Genomic DNA, 25,587 nt, shown 5'->3' with positions numbered 1-25,587 from the left:
CCTAGAAAATAATCTTCTCGATCCAGCACAATTTCAGCACTTTCGGAAAAATCGCACCACCTTAGATGTACTTATACAACTGGAAAGCCAGGTAAGAAGTGCTTTTCTCAGAAAACATCAAGTCATGGTTACTTTTGATATTGAAAAAGCATATGATACTACATGGTGCTATGATATAACAATTAGTCGAGGCATATGATGCAAGAAAGCAAGCTTATACAGCATCAGTCAGGGGAAAAATAAAAAAATTCCATTTCACCCATCTGGTCACTCAATGTTTTAATTCGGTCTTAAGTTTATTTAACCTATCAACTTCCACAACAGATGGAAGTCTGTTCCGGCAATCAACTACCTACTGGCTAAAGGCAAACTTCCACACATCTATTCTACAACTTTCCTTTCTCAATTTGAATCTATGCCCCCTCAGGTTCTTAATCTGAGCAAGTGGAAGAATCCCATCAGCATTGAGCCTGCTTAAACCATTCAAGACTTTATACACCTCACTCGGATCACTTTGCGGGTGCCTAATCTCAAAATGCTGCAATTTGCAGAACTTAAGCCTTTCTCCATAAGAGCATCCCTTTGTTCCTCTCACCAACTTGTTGCCCTTCTCTGTACTTGTTCTAGCAACTATACATCCTTCCTAAAATGAGGCTTTCAGAACTATATGCAGTACTCAAGGTGTGGCCTGACCATTGCCTTATATAAAGGGATAATCACCTTATCCTTGCTAGCAAAATTCCTGTATATCATTGACAAGACTCCATGACCTGCTCTTGCAGTCCATTTGGCTGCTCACAGAACTTCATATCCGAATATATTTAGAAGGTTACATCAAATTGGTTTTAGAGGGCATCTACTCTTCTACATATACAATTTTCTTAAGAATCGGACTTACCAAGTCTGAATAAACAATACACTTTCCAAACCATACTCTCGGGAAGGAGTCCCTCAAGGATCTGTACTAAATGCCATTTTGCAGTCCACTTCAGTACAATAACAGAAATAACAAACAACATCACTACAACTGTCTATGCTGATGATTTCAGCATTTCTTATTAAGCACAACATATGAGGACAATAAAACAACAATTACGATTAGCCATAAACAAAATCATGAAAGGGATAGAAAGAATTGGATATAGAATTTCTGTACAAAAGACTATATGTATACATTTTTGCCAAAAATGGAATCTTCATCCTGATCTCAGACTCAGGCCAAATGAACAGCTCATCCCAGTTAAAAATAGTGTCCACTTCTTTGAACTTGTTTATGACAAAAAAATTGACATTTTTAGAGCATATTAGTCACATAAAATTCCACTGTTTGAAGAAAATGAATATCTTAAAGGTCCTTTCTGCTATATTTTGGGGAGCAGATAGAACAATACTACAGCCACTTCCAAACTTACGTAAGGGTTGTGTTCCGTGGAACTCTACTTAAGTTGGAATTTTCCTAAATGCTTATGCAGCACTCGCAACTATGGTGGCTGAATTTGATTGAAGCACAAAAGAAATGTTCGACAAACGTGAATAGAATTATTTATTCAATTTTTTTATCTCGTGCACAAGAAAAATTAGTGTACAAAATTACAAAAATTTCAAAATTATAAAATTAAAAAGAGGAGACAGGCATAACGTCAAGTTTTACATTTCGTTGCCGGAATTAACCCTCCAGCTGATAAGCACGCTTCTGCCAAAGTTGAGGGCTGTGGAGATTTAGATGGGTTTTTTTTACAACACATCACAATTTCTCTGCAGCTGCAAAATTGGCACTGGTGACTTTGCCGTATACTTTAATGTTTTGGAAACCATTTCAATGCTTGAACCTATTAAATCACCTATTAAATGTTGCTTGCCACGAACTTGGCTTGGGCTTTGCCGTACTTATCCTTAGTATGTTCATAAATACTTCTTGCTTTTGCTTGAATGACCATTGGACTCGGGGGCACTTGCTTCCAAATCAGATTTTCCATCTATATTTTAATAGTTTTTCCATCGATATAGCACCTGAACGCTGTTTTGTGATCACTGTTGATCTGAAATGCGTTGATCCTTTAACATGTTCTTTTATATGCGCATGTCCCTTAAAAATAGTATTCACTGTTGAAGCAGCGAGACCTAATTCCTTGCAATAGATGACAAACTTTGTCCTGCTTCGTACTTTTTAATCAATTTTGTTTTGTTTCCTAGCACTGCCAGCACTTGCACTTTCCCTTCACCATTGTAATAAGTAAATAGGAATGAAGAGAAGATTCTGAAAATTTATTTACATTTTTTATATGGTTGAAGGTTTCAGTGAAGGGGAACTCATTTCACCATAATACTGTAATGTAAAAACCCACAATTCCAGTTATCGGTCTTATTGCAAATGCAATAAGATCGAGTTTACTACCTGTTTATAATAGATTGCACTAACAGAAGAGCCCAATAAACCAGAAAGTGCAAATTTGTTTTTGTTTTATGGAGTGACCTCCAGAAATGTGTTTTTGAGAAATATCACAAAGGCATTCAGAATTGATTCTTATAACGGAACATGTGATAATGATGAAAGTGTAGCGCAATTTCCATTATTAAAATGACCTTTTAGAAAGATAAATAGCATAGTTATATAGTGAAAATTTCAACTTCCGAGGTCTTGGAGCAAATTACTAAAAAAAAAGAAAAAAAAAAGTGTTATTGGGTTCACATTACGATATTTTCACAATACCTCCATTTATTCCTACGTGATGCAAAATAAGTTTCCACGATTTTAAGTTTGCACTGGCCGGCAAAAACTTGCGAAAACTTTCATTTCCGTAAGGCGGGTAGTGCGTGTACTATGTTTGTCACCTACTCATCCGGCCTAAATTAGACTATGATGCCCAAGTCTATGACTCGGTAAGACTTAGTGCCATGAAATGGCTTGACCCAGTACATCACTGTGCACTAAGAATAGTCCTTGGAGCTTTCTGTACCTTGGCCATGCAGAACCTGTATGCTGATGTCCAAAAACCTCCTTTGCAAATCAGAAGATATAATCAATTACTTTCTTATGCATCTAAAATAAAATCCTTACCAGGTCACCTACAAAATTTTTTTTACATCAGAACTGGGCTCCTGTAAGGTAAGGGGACCTCTCAGTGATGCTGCTGGGATCCAAAGCCCATACCGTGGTTACATTGTTGGAATCCAGCAGGTGTACTGTAATCCTTGGAAATTAGGAAAGGGGGATCCTGGTGAGTGAGGGGCCCAGTCCTAATACACTACTTTGGCCCCTGCTTCGACAAGGCGGGAGGTCCCAGACTGGCCCGATTGGGATCAGTTTTCAGGTGCTCTTACTGCTAGGGTCAAATGCATTCATTCAATAAGTCTCCCTCCCTTTGGTCCCAGGACAGGATCAAGACTTATTGGAAATGTGGGTATAATGCTCCTAAGCAAACTTGGCATCCCATTCATGTATGCAGTACCTGCTAGTTCCTGAGTGGGCGTCTCCTTGTAGGGCTCCATGGTGGGTGAGATACTTAGGGCATCTTAAATTTTTCTTTCACTCCTATGAATAATTCAAATCCCTCTTTCTTCTGGGACCCCAATATGGCCCCCTCCCTACCCAATTGAAATGAAAACAGTGAAAACAAACAGTAAAAGGAGCCAGAATGTGAAGACACACCACCATCAGTGACACGGCTCTTCTTCATTCTCCCTTCCACTGGAGAGCAGCCAGTCAGGTAGATGTCACCCTCCTTTATCCAGAAAGGATTAAAAGGGTTGATAGGGTCACTAAAATCAGTAAAACAGCTGTTTTCTGGTGACCTTTTGGTTGAAGCTTCAAATGCAAAACAAGCGGAAAAAATCCTGAAATTTACATCCATAGCGGGAGGTTTACGGATATCCACATCCATGAATTCTTCACGAGGTGTCATATCAGAGTGGGTCCTTCATGTATCAGAAGAAGAGATCTGCTCTGAATTGAAAGACCAAGGAGTGACAGCCGTTAAGGGAATATTGATACGAAAGGATGGGAATCTTGTCCCTACCAGAGTTCTCATCCTCTGACATTCAACACCCTACCCCCTCCAAGCTCCACCAAGATAGGCTATTTAAACTGTCCAGTGAGAATTTACATTCCAAACCCACTGAGGTGTTTTAGATGCCAAAAATATGGCCACTGACAAACAGCTTGTCGTAGTAATCCTGCCTGTGGTCGATGTGGTGCTAAAGACCACGAGAGCAAGGAATGTTCAGATTCGAAACCGATCTGTGTAAATTGCCAAGGAGAGCATACTGCCTACTCTAGAGCATGCCAGTGGTGGAAGGATGAAAAAGAAATCCAAAAATTAAAAATGGAGCTGAATATCTCCTACCAGGAGGCCAGGAAACATATCCAACCAATAAATAGCAGGAGCGGGGGAACCCTCGTAAGCTCAGGTTTCTGCAAAGTGCACTATCGGTACACAAACTGAGATGACTATTTACTGCATTCACAAAAGCCCACTCAAAAAACAGTCAGCTGCCACTCCAATATCCATAGCTCCTAGAGCTGAAACACTACCAAGACCAAGTGGTAAAGAAAAGCCAAAAAGATCGGAAGAGCCACCTGTAATACTAGAAACGATGGATGTAGATAATGAGTTACCAGATGAATCAATCATGAAACTTTTTAGAGGAGGAAATGGGCACCGCACAGCATCCATACTTCCCCAAAAAAGATAAATCCAAGACTGACAATAGTAAGTCCTCAGCACCTTGGAAGCTGCCCAATGGACCCACCAAGCCAAAATAAAGGCTAAATTCCTACAGTGGAATTGTCACGGATTCCAAGAAAATACTGATGACATCAAAGCTCCTGCTGCAGAAGCAGGAGCCAGTCTGCTTTTGTTTGCAAGAGACTTACCTAAAAGCAAATGATGACCCCGCACAATATGTAAGTCACATTTTTTTCATAAGAATAGAATTGCAGATGGTCCTGCTCATAGAGGAGTGGCTATCCTTGTGGGCAACCAGGTCCCAGTTCAGCCTGTGCTACTTATAACCAGCATACAAGCTGTTTCAATTTGCCTTACAGTGGGTTTTTTGTTAACCCTCTGGTCTATATTTTTGTCACCTGGGCCTGACATCTTCCAGGAAGACCTTGATGATCTTGTAATGCAGTTGCCTTGCCCTTTCTTACTTCTCGGGATTTTAATGGACATACTACCTTGTGGGGTAATGCTAGCAACAATGGAAGGGGATGATTCATAGTGCATATGCTAAATGACAATGACATCTCCCTTCTAAATGTGGGAACAAATGCCTTCTTCCACACGTCTACCTGTATGTTTTCTGCCATTGATCTTTCTATCTGCTTCCCCCTTCATTCACTTGGGAAGTGGAGGAGAATCCATATGGAAGCGATCACTTTCCTGTGATAACCTGCTTACACAGTGGGAGAGTCTTCTTTTCATGTTACCATGGTGTAAGATTGATCAGGTTGACTGGAATGCCTTCCAACATCAGGCAAATTTTGACCTGAATGCCGTCAGTCAGGAGCCTATCAATGATGCAGTCACGTACATTGCAGAAAACATCCACCTGGTTTCCACCTTTTCCCATACCATGATGGAATTCACATTGCACAGCAGCCAAAATAAAGCTTGGCGGATATTCTGCTGATATCCTACCACAGTCAATCTAATAGCCAAAGCACTCTACATTTACCGTCAGAGTCAAAAGGAATCGTGGATCTGTTTTACATCATCTTTTACCCAGTCTACCAGTACTAAGGTGGTTTCAGATAAAATCTGGAAAATGAAGGGGAAATATACATCTCACCCTTCATCGATCCAACAATATAATGTATGCACTATTGCAGAGCCATCTGCAATAGCCAGTGCTCTTGGGAAAACATTCTCAAACATATCTGGGATATTGTCCTGTTCCCCAGCATTCCTGGTTCTGAAACAAAAGAGAAAAATGGGCACTAACTTTTACACCGAAAGGCTTTTATTATTACAATGTGCTTTTTGCTATGCAGGAACTAAAAAAAAAAAAAAGCTGTCTATCTTTCCAAGGCAAGTGCTGTTGGACCAGATGGCATCCATTATGAAATGATTAAGCACCTTTCACTAACATCTATGGATCACCTGCTCCTTCTGTATAACAAAACCTATGTTGAAGAGCAATTTCCGGATTCCTGGCACATTGCAATTGTTCTTGCCTTTGCGAAGTCACAAAAGGATCCTAAAATTCCTACTAATTATCATCATATAGCTCTGACTAGCTGTCTGTGCAAAATCCTGGAGAGAATGGTTAATTTTCATTTATTATGGTATTTAGAATCAAACTACCTCTCCAGCATGCAGTGCAGCTTCCGAAGGAACCGGTCCACTCTGAGCCATTTTATTTGACTGGAAACATCCATTCAGGATGCTTTCCTGAAACGAGAAACATGTGGTGTCTATATTCTTTGATGTGGAGAAGGCATATGACACAACTTGGAGATTTTGTATTTTAATAACCTCTGTCTTAGTGGGCATCTCCGTTTTTATTAAAAACTTTTTAGTCGATCAGCCTTTCCAAGTTCATGTGGGATCTTCACTTTGTCGTCCCTTTTGCCAAGAGGAGGGAGTACCACAAGGATCGGTATTGTCACTGTTTTTGCCATCAAAGTAAATTCCATCACAGAACAACTTCCTTCAATGGTAAACAGCATCCTCTATGTTGATGACTTTAGAATATTTTCCTGGGCACTTGCTAAGGGATTCAGGTTCTTGCCCCAGAAGACCATTTGCTTACACTTTTGTCGTAACCATTAATCCTCATCTTGAACCTGAATTAAGGCTTGGACAAAATGTTATTCCAATAGGTTCAGACAATTCTTGGGACTCGTTTTCCATAAAATGTTTCTCCTGGAACATATCCACCAACTCCATTCAAAATGCCCAAGAAGCCTTAATATTCTCTTCTATCTAAATAGGGTGCAAACTTTCATTTACTGTGCACTTGTACAATCTGAACTAGATTACAGTCCCAGGTATAAGGTTCAGCTAGAGAGAGTGCACTTCGATGGCTGGACCCTGTCCACCCTCAAGCTATCAGTATCACTTCTTTAGCATTTTGAACATCTTCTGTCCAGAGCTATACGTTGAAGCAAACGAATCGCCTCTCTCTTGCTTCAATGTAAACAGTTTTCTCCAATGTATGCTTTTAAGCTTAAATCCTTGCTAGACATGGCCATCTGTTTTTGAGCCATGTTGGGAAAATTTGTACAATGCCCATCATACTGCCAACCGGCCTTTCGGTATTTTGTTTCTAAGAGCTACTCAGAGTTCAACATCACAGACGGGGTTGCCCAATCCCAAAGCAGACCCTTCCACCCTGGCATGCTCATATTTCATCGTGTGACTTTTCCCTTATGAACTGGGCAAAATCTGACTCCATGTGTTTACCTGCAGCTCTTATTCAGCACACCAACCTGAACACTCAGACTTCCTGCCAGTTTACACAAATGGCACGAAGTTGGAATAGTGTGTAGGATCTGCAGCTGTCTTTCCAGGCACTACTATATCTCAGCAGATTCTTCCTGAATCCAGGATATATATACACTGCAGAGTTGCATGCTATAGAGTTAGCCTTGGATCACATTAGAACTAGTCTATATCAAAGGTCTATAATATATTCAGATTCTTTGAGTGTATTACAGGCTTTATTATCTTTGAGACAATTCCCATCCAGTTCTCTGTTGGGTTCAGCAGAAGATACTTTTTCTTTATGAACACAAGTTTGATATCTGTTTCTGCTTGATTCCAGCAACATTGGGACAAGGAGAAATGATTTGGCTGACACTGCTGCCAAATCAGCAGCTCCACTAATAATCATCAATCAGTCCCCTGTACAGACTACAGGCAAATAGTATGCAACAAAATATACTCCCAATGGCAAGAATTGTGGCATAGGCAGACAACAAATAAATTATACCAGATAGTCTAACTGAAACATGGCAGTCGAATCTGCGCAGGAATCATAGCGAGGAAGTTGTTCTTTCTAGACTCCACGACAGGACACAGTCATCTAACACATTCATTCCTGCTGTGGGCAAATAACCCTACTATGTGTGAGTCTTGACACCATTCTATCTATACAGCATATTTTAATCGATTGCATTAATTTTACCCATGTTCGCAATGTATATTTTACTGCTTTTACTCATCTGACTGGGCTAGATACGCTCAGATTTTATCAGAAAACGACTATGTACCTGCAGTTAAGTTTTTACAAGATATTAATATATATACACACATGTATCTAAATTAGAAAATTTACTTTTAAACTTATACTGCTTTATAACAATTTAATAAAGTAACATTTTTTTTAAAGGTTACCAGAATCTATCTTTTTAGTTTTTTTTTTTTTTTTTTTTTTTCTTCCTGGTGCAGTATAACCATAGTTGTTTTTGCTCCATTAAAATCTAAATCAACTCAACTCAGAATGGGAACAAATCTTAATCTAGATTTTATTGCACCACTGACTAGGCAGTCAATGCTGCTATGGCTAATCAAAAAAGCTGACAGCAATATTTCTTCACCCGAATACGTTCCTTTCTCAGAATACAAAAGTTATTTATCACAGTGGGATACTGCACTGGTGGCAGCAATAGTAATGGCAGGTCCTAACCAATAACAAATTGCGTCAAATTAAAAGTTTACTCCAACCATAGAAATCCAGCATACAACAAAACAGATGTGACAAAGTGATACTTGCAAGGTAAATTAAGAATAGAACACACTCATTTCAGCCACTGCCATCTCTTGCAAGTAGAGGATCCCACTTTATCCTACCTGCCCCACACAACAAACAGTGGAACATGTATGAGTGGGTATTAGAAAGGTGAAACTTCACAGGAACTGTAATCTTTTTCTATGTACTCTCTGTGTATAGTAACACATTTCTCCCATCTATGGATCATTTGTTTAATGCCTTGATCAGAATCCACACTTTTTGCCTAAATTCACGATTCCACTTCATTGATGACTTCCTGAGACGAATCAAAGCAGTGTCCATGCAATAGTTTCTGCATTTCTTGAAACAAGAAGTCTTGATGGTACTAGGTCAGGATATTAAGGTGGGTGCTGCAGTAGTTTGAAGCCACACTGGGCAACAAAGTTGGTAGTAGCAACAGTTGTGTGAGCTGGTGTATTGTCTGACAGAAGACGGACACCTTTGATTAAAATTACATGCCTCTTCATCTTCAAAGCATCGTAACTTTTTCAAAAGATTTCTGTAGTATTCTCTAGTAAGTGTGGAACCACGAGATAGATAATCTGTCAGGATAACCCCTTTTCTCTCTCAAAACACGGACAACATCACTTTCTTCACAAATGGAGTTGTCTTTACCTTTTTGTAGAAGGAGGGGGTGCACTTCCACTGCTTTGCCATGTCTTTAGTCTCCGGATCATACTTGTACATCCAGCATTCGTCATTTGTCACCAACCGATCAAAAAAGTTCTCAACATCTGCATTACACAAATTCAGCAGTTGGTGAGAACATTGCATTCAACATTGCTTCTGCAAAGTCGTCAGCAATCTTGGATCTCTTCGTGTGGAGACCTTAGACATGTGCAGATGGTTATGTAAAATGCTGTGCACAGACCCATAACTAATTCCCACTGCATTTGCGATTAAATAAATTGTCACACGTCTGTCACTGAGCACTAGCTGCTCAGCCTTTGCAACTGTCTCACTGTCTGTGGATGTTGATGGCCATCCTTCCCTTGGCTGGTCAAAGACACTTGTACAACCACACTGGAACTCCAGTTTCCACATTTTTAGTGTCATAGGATGGACAATTCTGCCATACACAACTTTCATTTCTTCATCAATTTCCTGAGGTTTCTTGCCTTGCAAATGCAGGAACTTGATCACTGCTCGATACTCCACTTTGTCAACCGTAGGTCCTTCCTCAGATTCTGGGCTCCACCTCTGGTGTACGATCACCTGTGGGAATAAAATTTCACATGCTAGTTATTGAATTATGTAGACAACATATATTAAAAACAGCATGTTCTCACTGGTGTTTTATCTGGGTCAGGGTACGAACCTTTTGTACCCCCTCGTATTAATTACTTGTTCAGCTTTTGCAGCAGAGTGCCAAAATTGCTTTAAAGAGTTAATAACCAAGCATCACTCCCTCACTCTCAAAAACATATTGGAAAACAGGAAAAATATAACAATGTTTTTCAGTTCTGCCTGGAAATAAACTTCTATAACCAAATATGAAATAAAACGTTATACAGGTCGACCATCACTAATCCAGCCACCGGTAATCCAGTACCACTGCTAATTCGGACATAATTTCCGCGAACGTAATTTCAAATTTCACAGGTCGGCGCACTGACCTGCCGCTACTCTTTTGGTGGCGTTGGTTGCAACATCAGCTGTTGGTGTAAACACCGGCAAGCCATTCCCACTTGTTTTTCTGCATTTATTATTATAGCCTGCTCACATTTAGCCCCAGCCATGGTTCCAATGCATAAAGGAAGTGCCTCTCGTGGTGTAAAGCGCAAACACCGTATATTGTCCATAACAGGTAAAGTTGAACTTCTGAAAAAACTCGACAGCGGTGTCTCTGTGAGAAGTTTAACTCTGCTTAATTTCCAGCAATTTCTCTGAGTTCCTCTTATTTTAGTAATTTTCTTTTAGCCATTCCTTTTTTAGATTTTTTTTTACAACACACTTATACAAACTTGTGGAAAAACACAACACAATATGATGGATAATACAGCGTGCTAACGAACTTGTTTTCACAAAATCTCTAACAATACTGACAAACTTATTGCGACGTTAGAGTTTATTTTATCGCAATTAGTTTTATTGCTGCACTCGCCGCACGTGCAATAAACTAATCACAAACAATCTTCATATGTATGCCATAATAGCGTCACACATATGTGGCTGACATGGCTTCTCAAGAAATAAAGTAACCTACTGAGCCACATATGTGACAAAAAAATACTGTTTTTGATATTTTAAGCGAAAAAACAACACTGACATTACAATTATTTAAGAATTACTAATGAAATTATTTGCTAAATATTTTTTGGCCCCTGTGGAATTTTTCTCTTAAACTAGCTTGGCAATTAACATGTTAAAGGTAGGATGAGGTGGTTAGCTGTTGGGTAAACTGTGTGCTAAAATAACCACTGGTGATCTGGCAAACTCACTAATCCGACACCCCATAGGTCCCAACGCTGCCAGATTAGTGATGGTCGACCTGTACCAAGCTATATACACTCCTTGACCTTTGGAAATTATTTCCAGCAAAATACAAACAAGAACAGAACTTTCATATAAAACCTTCAAGGTGCATTTTAGCCACAATAGCTCTTGCACCAAGAACTCATAAATCAGCCAATCAATCATCACAACCCTCTGTCTTCTGTTCTGCAGCCACCCATCAATCCATCTTAGAATCTTTCCAGTAATCCAACATGTTCCAGCTTATACCGCAACCTCTCATGAAGGACTGTGACAAAATAAACTGTGTTAATCATGGGGTGGGGATAAACATTTTCCCATAAAACCATAGTGCATGTTATTCAGAAAATGAAATCTATCTAAATATCCCTGGATTGTTCTCTTAAGTGTTGCCTCTGATTTTCCCTACCATTTAATTTAAAATAACTGGCCTGTAGTTACAAACTTTGCTCTTAGAACTTTGTTTACTTATTAGTGATGTGTTGGCACTTCTCCAATCCAAAGGAATCTCTTCTGAGTTCAAAGATGCCCTCGTAATTAACTTCACTGATTCAATACATTCCCTGGTGGCCTTCCTCAAAATTACTGGGTATATGCCATCAACTCCATGAGCCTTACCTGACTTTATTCTCAAATCTTTCTAATAAAAAGTCATCTGTAATTTAGAAATCACTAATTTCATATGGCTCGGCCTCATTCACGTAGCCTCTTCTCAGCGTGAGGGGTCTCTCTCTTCTGTAAAGAGATTCAAAGTGCCTGTTCAGTTCACCCACATCAGCTGGGTTGTCTAAGACTTTTCCATTGCCCAAGGTCACTTTCTTCGTCTTTGCATTCACATGAAAAATTCCCTATCCTTAATTTCCTTGACCTTACTAACCTTATCTGTGGTACTATTACAAATTGGCTTTCGGTTGCTGTAGGCTTAAGTACTTTGCATTGCTCTGTAAGCATACCATGCTATTTTTTTCTGCTTTATTTAACCACCCAGCTTTGCATTCATATTGGAATCTTGCTTCTGCAATACTTTCTTAATGGTATGTGTGTTTCATGTCTTATATGAATTTTTCTTCAAAACTATTCCATAATTTAAGTGTATTTGCTTTCACTCTGCAGTCTGCTAAATTCATCTAACTTCCTGTATTTTAAGCCCTGTGATGTTATCTAATTTGTGAGTGATGAAGTCAGGAATATTCTCACCTCTAGTGTTTTTTCTAACATGCTGGTACAAATAGACTCATCTGATATATTCAAAAAAATTTTTCCCCAAGGTTATTTTTCCCCTCTCACTTATTTCAATCAATCTGGGGCAGATTGAAGTTGCCTATAAAGTCATTTGTGCTTGCTTGCTTGCCCATTTCATCTTTGTGTAGAAACTCACGTCATACTTTTCAATCTTTTGGTCTGTAGATTACTCCCACTCTCATTATACTTTAGTTTCCAGCTAACTAATGCCACAGATTCTGTGCTGGCAGCCGACCGGGCTAGCCGAGTGGGTAAAGTACCTGCCCGGCAACCCAAAGGTCGCGGGTTCGATTCCCGCCTCGGGCTTGGATCAAAGTACTGCAAGAACCTTGGGAGGTGCAATATGGCCACAGAAGCCGATGCGCCAACAACTACCAAATCAAAAAAAAAAAAAAAAAAAAAAAAATCTGTGCTGGCAGACATAACTTCAGGCTGAGCAAAAGCTCTTTTTGCACTCAGGCATGCTTTTGATGAGAACTGTGACACTATTGCCCCTTCTATCTTCCATTATACATACTATAGTGGAACTCATCCCCAATTTTAAGTTAGCACTATGTTTCTGTTAACCCTATTATGTCAGCATTATTTGTCCCTAACCATGAGTTCAAATTCTAACATTACTGTAATGTTGTTAAGACCAACTATTCTTCTATAGTCTACTACCCTGACACACCTCTGTTATTTAGGCTTGTTTCCCTATACCCCCACTTAAATTGACAGTTGCTCCCTGCAAACACAACCTGGTTCTGATCCATGTATCTTTATTATAAAAAGTATTACTTGCATTTGTGAAATAGTCTCCCAATAAAGGTAGTTACCTTCAACCAGAACAGTATTCACTTGACTATTCTTATCTGGGACCTGAATCGCGGTTGTATCACTTGACAAGTTCACATGATACTTTAGTTCCCAACAATCTCCCAATTACATTTGTTTCTGGGGCAAGCACTTGTTTCTTTGGTGACTCATTCTTTACATTTGGTGTAGCTTTTGCAGCTGAGTACCGAAATTGCTTTAAAGAGTTAATAACCAAGCATCACTCCCTCACTCTCAAAACCATATTGGAAGACAGGAAAAATAATGTTTTTCAGTTCTGCCTGGAAATAAACTTCTTTAACCAAATATGAAATCAAATGTTATATCTGTATTAAGCTATTAGAAGAAGAAATGCACAAGGCATTTCTTATGGGTTTAGGTAATTAACTATATAATATCGGTGTAAGTACACCATAGTTTACCTAAATTTGAACTACGTATGTAGTGTAAAACTTATTATAGCTGTATTAAGCTATATACACTCCTTGACCCCTAAAAATTATTTCCAGCAAAATATAAACACGAACAGAACTGCCATATAAAACGTTCAAGGTGCATTTTAGCCACAGCAGGGTAGCTCTTGCACCAAGAACTCATAAATCAGCCAATCAATCATCACAACCCTTTGATTTCTGTTCTGCAGCCGCCCATCAATCCATCTTACATCTAGTGCAAAGAAAAGAATCATCAGCTGGTCTAGGTTTGTCCACTAGACAAACTTTAGAATTCATGCCACAGCCTATACAAATGGTAAATTCACGATTCACACCAGGAATGCTTGCAGGCATTTCTGTTTAGATCACAATGTCTTTGGACTTTAAGTGAATTTTGAGCAGCCATTATTAAGGTAAAATTTAGAAAGTTTACAAAATTTAAATTTACAATATTGTATAGTACCAAATTTAAATTATCAAAATATTACAGAATTTAAATTTTACAGAAATGAAACTATTTACAAAACTTTAATCAGTAGTAGTAGTTAAGCTACCTAACAAAAGTTACGAAGTTCCCACCAAAATATCGATAACAGCTATCTGAATGTTAAGCCGTAGCTTACCAGATATTTTATAAAACATTTAATTTAATTTGTATTAAAGATATAAGTTAACAAAATAATTACAGAAATTAAATTGGCATAACTTTTTACCCTAGTGAGGTGAAATTTATGCTACTGAATGAAAGTTACAAAATTCCCACCGAAATATCAATAACAAAGACTATCTGAATAGTAGCTTTACAAATACTTCTGAAATTTTTATTTACAGTATATTACAATATTTAAATTACCAAAAATATTATGTTAATTAAACTATTAACAAAACTTGAACCACTAGTGAAGTTAAGGCCTTCTGAATATTAAACTGTAGCATTATAAATACTCAACTAAATAAAAATAAACTAACCAATGTGACTATATGAATTCAAACTATATATTAATTATAGTTTAGTATATTAATTAATTTAAAAAACCCTCAATTGTTCCAATAACTAACTTGCTATGAGGTTCTGAAATGCACCACCTCCATCTACAGTCAAGTGCAGCAATGTGTTATCTGTACACTGGTTGACATCCAACCAACAAATCTGTGAGATTCAAATAAATATTTAATTTGTTTATTAAATAACCAAATTATTTCTTTAATGCAGAAGAATTTTCTATTATAACTTATAGCTAAGCATTAACTTTTCCTTTCTTACCAAAATTCAAAGCACAACTCCAGTATAATTAATTTAAGGAATGTTTCCTTAACATTATGGTTAGTATTGTTCACTTTAATGGAATATGCTTTCATATGTTTTATGATTTAATATCCTTATTTTAAGACATGCATACTTTTCCCTTCCCTTCCCTTTCTTTTCTTGCCTTTAACTATACAGAACGATGACTGCAGAAACAGTGTAACATGCTCCTCACTGTCAAGTTTCACTTTTTTAATTCCCTTCTCTACCCATTTCTGTGTGATATGACAAAAATATATTGTCATATGTGACAATATATTTTTAGACAGCATGTTTTGGTTGTGTAATAAGAATATTTTTTACTATTGTAGGCTGGAAAGCTATCTGATGGGAGTGAAATAGAAAATCTAATAATACAAAGGTACTAACAACAATGTAATCATAAAAATCTGTCTTCTTGCCAATTAGCTATCTTGTTTATCAACCATTTATATATTGGGCCTCACTCCAGCACTGGTTAAACTATAACCAATAAATTTTTACAAAATTAAAATTACAGTAATATATAAGGAGATTAAATTTACGCTTCACTGGCAACACAAACCCGAAGCAGCTGCCACACTTTGACACTGAAACGTTGTCATTCTTAGGATTGTCAGTGCTGCATTCATGTCCTTCACCTTTTAAACAAAGTTTCCCCTCCCAATAATTCTTTAGAATTATTTTTTTGATAGATGATTAGAAATTAAGTAAATTTTCTATTCTGTTTTTCAGGAAAACTGCAATTGCTATTGATACTATTATTAACCAGAAACAGTTCAATGAGGGATCAGATGAGAAGAAGAAGTTGTATTGCATATACGTTGCTATTGGGCAAAAGAGAAGTACAGTGGCACAAATTGTTAAAAGATTAACAGATGCTGGTATGAGACTTTCAAATTATCTTTAGTGATTTACACTTATGTGCAAATTTCTCTACAGTGGATTCTGGTTATTTGGGACACATTGGGACTAGTGCACTTTGGTCCGATTAAGCAGCTGCCCGAATTACGCAAAGTTTCACGTAAGTAGTTAAGAATTCAACTGAGACCCCCCCCCCACTTTGATTCATTCAAATGATCAAATCACTATGATATGTAGTAAGCACTGGTCATTGTTATCTTGTTTGTGAATTGAATTTTAATTCTAGTAAACATGATTCTAATTAGCAAAAATAAGAGGAATATTATCCACAGGCTATAAAAGTAAAGATATAAAGCACAAATTTACACTTTATTACCTCACCAATTAACAAAATTAAATATGTGAAAATAGGAAGAATATTTTCCATAAGTTAGCAAAATAAAAATAAATTTATGCTTTCGTACATAGCTTAATTAATACTGTAATATGTACGTGCTAACTAATTGATATTTCTTTCCACTGACATTTTTTTTTTTTTGTTTGTAAAATTTAAAACAAAAAAGATTAACAAAGAACACGGCACATACAAATTGTAACTACCACAATATGCGCAAGTGAGATATGGAGTAACAAGTTTACGAAGCTTAAAAAATAGAAATGAAGAGAAGATTCTGAAAATTTGTTTTTTATATAAGTGAAGATTTCACCATAATAGTATAAAAGCCCACTGAATTCCATCTATCGGTATTATCACAAATGCAGTAAGATAGAGTTTACTACCTATTTATAACAGATTGCACTAACAGAAAAACTCCAACTGGAAACTGCAAATTGTTTTATTGTTGTGACCTACAGAAATAGTCTTTAGACTAAGTGGTCCAGTCAGAGACAATCAGTTGCCTCCGTAGCCAGGTGGGCAGGAGCAGCAGTGCATAGCACACGCTTCTTGATTAGACCGGGGTTCAAGCCTGTGACCACCAAATACGGAGGATGCGGAGAGGTCAGGGAATGACCACTGCATATCCCTGGAGCAATATGACCTTAGTTGCTAATGCTCCTAAAAACCAAAAATAACAAAAAAATAAATAACAAACAGAGACAATCAGGGATTATCTTGAGTGCTGCAATCTCCTGCCTGATTAAACAGCATATTGTCCCAATTAAGCTAAGAAAATCCTGGCTATATCTCAATTACGTTCTTTTCTTTAAGATTTGTCCCAAATAAACATCAGCCCTGATTAACTGTTGGCCCAAATAACCAGAATATACTGTATATATATTATCTAAGTAGCAGTTCTGTAGTCAGCTGATTTCTTCAGCTTTATATCCATCAGAAGCAACTTTTACCCTTTTTTGTCAATTTCTCAGTGCTATATGAAATGAAATATTCCAAGTGACAAATACAGTTCTTATTTACTTTAAGAGTTTTTCTTTCATTTCTGTTTAAAGTGTGTGTGTGATATAATAATAATGGGTTAAAACCTGGAGAATTAAAAATAAACTAGATATGATAAATGCACCAGAGCATGCAAAGGATGCAGAAGTTTATATATATATATATATATATATGTATGTATGTTGTTTTAATAAATAAGACAGGTGTGAAGATGGAAGTGTAAATTACACAGAAAGCTAAAAGGAAAAGGATAGCAGAAATATGACAATGTAGGTGTGAAAATGAAAAAAATAATGTAAATATCCTATATGTTATGATGAATTAAGCAAAATTATAGTAGATTAGAGAGGAGTGACCTGTAAAGTAAAAAATGGTTAAGTCAAAATGATAAATTTGGCTCTAATTCTAATAGAGGGGGTAGAGCAAATAGGCAATTAAATATGATGTTAGCAAAAGTAAATATTAATACATGATCGGGTATTTCTTCAGGGGACTACACCTGATCATGCATCAAGGACTGTTTCTATACTTGTCTATAACTGTGGAAGAGAAGAAACTTAAGAATAAATCAAGTGGGATCGAAAGGGGAAACCTTCCCAAGTATGGACAAGGTAGTCCCAATGCGGCGTATATTATATAAAATAAATTAAAGTAAATTAGAAATTAAAACTAAGTGTATATTGTAAAAAAAAATCTGATTTAATTGCATATTTGCAAGTTGGTGCTCAAGATAGTGTTGTCTCCCTTTGCTGGTGCATTTGCTTCATTTGTTTAATTGCTTACTTTCCCATCACATGGACATGGTTCACTTTGAATAATTCACTTCCCCCCCCCCCCCTCTCTCTCTCTCTGGATTACTTCAACTGATATAAATATACAGAGAACCAGTGCTTTTTTGTAAAAAAAAAAAAAAAAAAAAATAGGTGCGAGTACTCTTCTTTGCTATCGGAAAAAATTGAAAATTAAAAGGCTATGAAAAGTACTCTAATCCCCCCCTGATATTTTTACTTTAGTAGTAATTTTTTTTTTTTTTTTTTTTAGAATAAGAACAAATTAAGTATATTAACAGTTTATTAAGCATAAATTTATTATTGAAACAGTAGTGAAGAAACTGTTTTTGTCATCAATGAAGCATGGTTGGCGGTCAGATTTATTTCTGAAAATTCTTGTTCTCATTCACTCAGTGAAATTGGTATCGTACTCAGAGCGTTCATCAAATGCTTCAATTCTTCGGAAACCTTATCAATTAGGTATCCCCAAAATCCACGAATTGCATTTAACTCTAATAGACAATTTTCTAACTTCATTTTCACCAAATGCCAACAATTCACGTTTAGAAGGTTTTAATACCTTCATTGTCCTTCTCTCATCATCGGTATTGTCACTAGTTCTTAAATTTAAATTTTTTTCTTTTCTATTCTCTTTCTTTTTTTTTTTTTTTTTTTTTGAAACCTGAACATCCGAATGATACCAAAATATTGGTATCATTCGGATATTCAGGTAAAGTAAAGTGTAAACAGAGATAAGGAAAATTTACGGAAAAATGTGGATAACGCACTTCCACGAAACAACAGATGATTATTTATGGGATAAAAGAAAATCACTTTTCTAATTTTCGAATGGGGTGCTTACAGTTGATTCTCAGAGGTGTCCAACCTACAACCAGCGAGGAAAGTGAACTAAAACAGCATTTTAAATTTTATTATCAAAAAATTTTTCTCATTAAATGTTTTGTTCAGTAAATGTAATTGTGTATTGTACTTAATAAAATTTGAGTATTTTCAATTTTACTTTTACATGCAATATGATATCGAAAATATAACACACTAAAGAAACTTTGAATTTTTTTGAATATGGCCCCGGTACTGGAGAAGGTTGGACACCACTCTAGTAGAAGGTGGGCCAGAGCCCATTGGAAATACACCTTTATCTGCTCACTGCAGACCAGTGCGACTTGTCCATATGTGGGACAGGTGGTCGGATAGGTTTTACCAGGTACAGCTAAGTTATACAATACTAATCACTTTAGCTCTCTTAATTTGCGCAGCAGCACTAATTGCCTGAAAGCCAGAAATGCGAACATGCCGTACCAAGTAATTCTCTCCTAATTCATTCACTATATGAAAATTTTCTTCCCTCAACCGAAACTATTTTAAATGTAACTTCCAAGGGGAATTCAAAATAATTAAACAGAGGTCCGACTGAGTAATTTAGAATTATAAAAATGGTTATACAGTTTTATATAGAAAATATCTTAACAATAGATAGTAAAAAATGCAAATTTAGTTAAATCATTTTAAGCTTATTGAATAGTAGGTAAACATGTGAAAAAATTTACGGAATATTATAAATTTCGAAGTGCATTGCAATCAAATGTCACACATCACTGTTAATAAAGGTGCTGGTACGCCGTACCATTGCGTACCATCACAAAAAAAGCACTGCAGAGAACTACTGACAACTTCTTTTGCCTCCGATGCAGCCCAGTGTTTACTACACTTAACTAATTCACAGACTCCTGTCTGATCCTACAGTAAGTTGTCATAACCTGACTTTATTCTTTCATTTTAAGATTACTCTTTCTTTTACTTTGTTTAAATTTCAAACTGGGCAATTTGCCTTCATTAATAATTTTTAATTCAAACTTTCATTCAGTTTTCCTTTACATGATTTAATCTGCATTATTTCAGCATAATTCTGCATTTATGTATTTATTTATTTTTGAATTATATTCTTCTTTTTATTCCTTCCTTTTTGGTCTCTGATGTATATGTACAAGTTTCGTACATATACATCAAAACAGAAACAGACTTTGCTTATTGCTGTGGTTCTTTTGGTTTTGGCTGCCGGCTGGAAGACGTAGTTAAAATCCTAGGGTACTACAGGATTAAGTACTATTTTATTATTTTTATGTTAATCTTAATTTTATTTAATTCCAGATAAACTGCTTTTACTTTGCAGGCATTGTCAGTTTATTCCATTGTAATTACACTTGACAGGTCCACACCCCTACAATACACTGATCATATACGAGGGTGGTTCAATAAATAATCGCCCTGACCTAGCTGCAGAGATGTTAGCCTGTTGATTCTTATCACAGGTTTTAGTCCTCCTCTACGTAGCCACCGTGCAAATTTACACATTTTTCCCATTGATGGATGAGGCTATGGATACCATTTTTGTAGAAGTGGTGAGATTAGTCTTTGAACCATGACTCTGTTGCAGCAATTAATGTCTCATTGTCAGGGAAGTGGGTCCTCCCGAAGAAATGATTTGAGGGAAGGAAACAAGAAGTCATCTGATGGTGCAAGATTGGGTGAGTAGGCTGGATGGGGTAGTATTTCATATCCACAAGTGGCCACTTGTGTTGTTGCAATTTCAGAAGTGTGAACTGGGGCATTGTCTTGAAGCATTCTCACCTTTGGACAGCATGCCATGCCTACATGTTTTGATTTTCTCCTGTAATTTTGTGAGTAAGTTGGCATAATAGGCACCTGTAATTGTTCTACCTTTTGGCAGGTAATTTGTCATTATTATGCCTTTCTCCTCCCAAAACAGTCAGCAAGACCTTTCCTGCTGATGCTTGGACCTTTGCCTTCTTGGCGGGTGGGGAACCATGATGTTGCCATTCCATGGGCTACTTTTTACTTTCAGGGTCTAAATGGTGTATCCAGCTTTCATCCTGAGTGATTAGATGAGAGAGTTGTCCTCATTTTTTTGGCATAGGGCTAACAATTCTTGTGATTGTGATTTCTGTTGTCGATCAGCCTTCTAGAAACCAATCAATAATTTGGGAAATCCATCTTGCACTCAATTTCTGTAAATGGAGTTGGTCGTGAAGGACAGAGCCCACACTAATCTTCACCTCCTTCACGCACAGATATCTGGCAATCTTCCATGATTAACGACTCCACTTTTCTGATCATGCTGTCATGAATGGCTGAATGGGAACGACCTGGAATGGGCTCAGATTCTACCAATGTCCGACCACACCTAAACTAGTCTATAGGCTGTTCTCACAGGTTGTGATGTTGGCTTCCATTGCAATTTTAATACCACTTCTCTGCAAATGTAACAAAAGCATCAGGCTTATTTCAGTAAGAATGCAACATATTTCATGTATGGTTGTGGTACGCATCATAAGAACACAATTAAGAAATTGTACATTTTTATTTCTAATTTAAACAGTACACGATTTACACTTCTTTACAAACGCTAATTTACTAAAACACGTTCTTTTTGTTCACCACTCTGAAGCACTCTTTTTGAAATACTTTGAAATGCCTGCTTGGTGTGGAACGCACTTGTATATATACTGCTAAAGAAGTTTCTAGAAGGCTCACAATCTGGAGAATTCTATTTTTCTATAACCTTCCAGAAGTATTCCCACATTTCTTCTCCACATAACAATATTCCAGAATGTCCCGGAACATTACAGGTCTTGTTTTTGGTCATTAACCTACGATATTTGAGAACTAAGGTGGTGGGAACTTTTTAAGCATTTATCTGAGTTTTTCAACATATTTCCCATGAGAATCTGTTAATTGTTCCAGGAGGAAATTGATGCTGACCAGTGTAATTGGAAACAATTTAATCAGGCTTACTGGTCTGCCTGGGAGCATCCTACTGCAATTTTTTAAGAAAGCATTAAATGAGTTGTTAGAAGAAGTTACAATTGATGTCATTCGTCCATGGACCTAAATCCACTTGACTTTTACTTGTGATGCCATCTAAACGGCATTATTTATTCCAAAACAATTTATAACATTGAAATGCTCTGCTAACATGTGGAACAAGATTGCCAGCAAATCTGAGAGATACTTGGGACTTTTGAGCATTAGCATAGGCATATGATGCAAGAAAGCAAGCTTATGCAGCATCAGCCAAAAAAAAAAAAAAAAAACCTTCCACTTCACCCCTCCGTTTGTTTGAAATATCTGTCCAGCTGAGCCTTAAATTTATTTAGCCTATCAATTTCCACAACAAGGGATGGAAGTCTGTTCCACCAACCAACTACCCGCTGGCTAAAGGCAAATTTCCGCACATCTATCCTACATCTGTCTTTCCTCAATTTGAATTTATGCTCTCTCAGGTGATTATTCTGAGCAAGAGGCAATATCCCATCAGCATTGAGCATACTCAAACCATTCAAGGCTTTGTACACCTCTATCAGATCACCTCGCCGGTGCCTAGTCTCCAGACACTGTAATTTGCAAAACTTAAGCCTTTCTTCATAAGAGCAACCCTTCGTTCCGTTCACTAACCTTGTTGCCCTTCTCTGTACTCGTTCCAGCAGCTCTACATTATTCTTGAAATGTGGCCTCCAGACCTGTATACAGTACTTAAGGTGCGGCCTGACCATTGCCTTATACAAGGTAATAATCACCTCCCTATCCCTGCTAGAAAAATTCCTGTATATCATTGATAAGACACCATGAGCTACTCTTGCAGCCCATCTGCACTGCGCAGAGAACTTCATATCTGCCTGCACAATTACCTCCAGGTCCTTTTCATTCTCTACCACTGTCAGTGTAGTACCACAGAGTTGATACGTTGCTGTTTCCCCATATGTAGTACTTTACATTTGTCAATGTTAAACTTCATTTGCCACCTCTCAGCGCCGACCGGTCTAGCCGAGTGGGTAAAGTACCTGCCCGGCAACCCAAAGGTCGCGGGTTCGATTCCCGCCTCGGGCTTGGATCAAAGTACTGCAAAAACCTTGGGAGGTGCAATATGGCCACAGAAGCCGATGCGCCAACAACTACCAAATCAAAAAAAAAAAAAAAAAAAAAAAAGCAGCATAGCTTCAGTAGCGTCCTTAACAACCCTGCCAACATTTGTGTCGTCTGCAAACTTGGACATTAAGCTTGATATACCATCATCAATATTATTTATAAATACAGAAAACAACAATGGACCCAATGCTGAACCCTGAGGGACTCCACTAATAACATTAGTCCACGATGAGCAGTGTCCATTAATTACCACTGTCTTCTGCCACTCAACCATCCCTTTATCCATAGAAACAATTTGCCACCAATGCCACACTGCTCCAATTTGTGCAGAAGTCTTCCATGTGCAACAGTATCAAAAGCCTTTCTAAGATCCAAATATATAATATCAAAGTTATTCCCTGCATCCAATTCTTTTGTGACTACATCATAGTATCCAATCAGATTGGTCAGGCAAGACCTTCCCTTAACAAAACCATGCTGTGTCTGAGCTATAACTGAATTCTTGTCAAGATGATCACTGCAGTGCTTCCATTAATTTTCCTGGAACAGAAGTTAAACTCACAGGTCTATAATTATTTGTGTCGGCCTTTGATTCTCCTTTGCGAATTGGGGTTACATTTGCACATCTCCAGTGTGTGGGTACCTCCCCTGAGCCCAAGGAAGCTCTCATAATTATAGCTAATGGATTTCTTACTTCCTTTGCTGCCTCCTTTAATATAACTGGATAGATCCCATCCACCCCAGGTGCCTTTCTTGTATTTATCTTCAACAATTTCTCCTCCACTTTACTCTCAATTATTACAAGATCATCTAGCTTGCTGCCAGTGTTGTTTACTTCATCTATGGCATTCCCCTTCCTGAATAACTCCTCATGTGTGAATGTAGATGCAAAATATTGATTTAGTTTGTTGCTACTTGAGCAGGATCATGAACAGTTGAACCATCGATATCAAGTGGACCAATCTGATTCATCCCCTTCCTTCTAGAGTTTACATAAGTAAAGAACTTCTTGCTGTTTTTCTTTGCATCCCTTGCCAAAGATTTCTCGTAATCTGCCTTTGCCTGCCTAACCTCCTTTGTAGCTTGGTTACAGATCACCTTATATCTATCATAGGCTTCTGTGTCACTTGTTAATTTATATGTATCCCATGCATTTTTCTTCTCTGCCATATGTCTCATTAGTTCATCTGACATCCATTTAGGCCTGAACCTTGAACAATATTTCTTAGTTGGTGTGTAAAGCCTAGTAGCTTCCAAGATAAGTTCTTTGAATGCTTCCCATTTTGAGTTTGCTGTTGGTAACATCATCAGGTGGTCCCACTGTATAGAACTGAAATACTGTCTCAGACCATTGTAGTCGCCTTTACTAAAGCAATAACCCTTTCCTTTACCCCTGATGGTAGTTACCTCCTTGAGTAAATCCCACTTCAGCACACTGTAATCACTGCCACCTAGTGGTTCCTGTATCTGCAGATTCTTAATGCATGAAGAATCACTACTGATAATCAAATCAAGAGTATTGCTCCCTCTAGTTGCCTCCCGAACATGCTGATTTAGGAAACAATCACCAATAAATCCACAAAAGCCGTGCTAGTGTGTGAGTGACTAACCCACAAATTCCAGTGAATATCTGGGAAATTAAAATCCTCCATTATAAGACTCTGATTTACTGGCCCACTCTATTCTAAACCCTGTACAGTTTCTTATTATACTCATCAGAGTCATTAGGCCTATAGCACACTCCTACTCTCAATTTTGATATCCCAATGCTTATGTCACACCAAACTGACTTGACACTGCACTGTCCAGCGATGTCTACTGGCTTCACTTCCTTGGATTTTGTTTCTTAACTAATAGTATAACCCCTACTCCCTTCCTATCCTGTCTATCCTTTCTGTAGACGTTGTTCTCCCCAAATTCCAGTTCTGCGTTACTTATATCTGTGTGACACCACTTCTCTGATATCCCAACAATATCCGCGTTTGATGCTTTGAGCAATACCTCAAATTCATCAAATTTATTTACCAAGTAAGGTCTATGATGAGGTGAGCATGTGAGGTCTGTGATGAGGCAGGCAGCTTATTCGGGCACAGTGGTCATTTTGGCCTTTCCTGTAAAGGTAAGCAGATAGCTGCTTGAATGCAAAACTGGGTGTAATTCGGAAGCAAGGCAAAATCAGACTTTTGTTTATGTGAAAGTTTTTTAGTTCCTAAATCCATCCATGAAGTGGGTTCTTCATTTTATGATATACCCTGTATATGCTATCCATTCAAAACCTTATGGGCAACTAACCTAATAGAAGGTACAAAGGGTACTAGGAAAGTTTTGCAATATGACGCAACAATGAATCACAGGAAGCTGCTTGTTGCTGCATGTTGAGACATGTTCATACGTGCATAGTAGCCGCCGCGCCAAGTCGATGGGCTCAGTTATTCATTAGTAGTGAGAGTGTAAAGTGCTTGCGATGGCATCGTGGTCACGAAATGAGATAAGGACAGTTTTGCGGTATAATTTCGTGCATGGTTTAACCATAGGCCAGTGCTTAGAAGAAATGACTCTTGCACTAGATGATGATTGTCCACATCGTACAACGATATTCAGGTG

The 25,587-nt window shown here is 37.6% G+C and overlaps 1 protein-coding gene across 2 annotated transcripts in view; it reads left to right on the top strand.

Annotated features, from left to right (window-relative positions):
• blw (ATP synthase subunit alpha blw, mitochondrial) overlaps nucleotides 1–25,587 on the top strand; it is a 373,048-nt gene that overhangs the window by 240,351 nt on the left and 107,110 nt on the right. For both annotated transcript variants that reach the window (XM_090378871.1, XM_090378872.1), the window contains one exon: nucleotides 15,724–15,872. In XM_090378871.1, coding sequence (XP_090234997.1) covers nucleotides 15,724–15,872 — 149 coding nt within the window. The remainder of the gene's footprint in view (nucleotides 1–15,723; nucleotides 15,873–25,587) is intronic.

This window comes from Mastigoproctus giganteus, chromosome 8, assembly GCF_048544385.1.
Source record: "Mastigoproctus giganteus isolate SK-2022 chromosome 8, ASM4854438v1, whole genome shotgun sequence".
Taxonomy (NCBI): domain Eukaryota; kingdom Metazoa; phylum Arthropoda; class Arachnida; order Uropygi; family Thelyphonidae; genus Mastigoproctus; species Mastigoproctus giganteus.
Note: the sequence above shows the minus strand (reverse complement) of the source record. Positions and strands in the feature narration are given on the sequence as shown.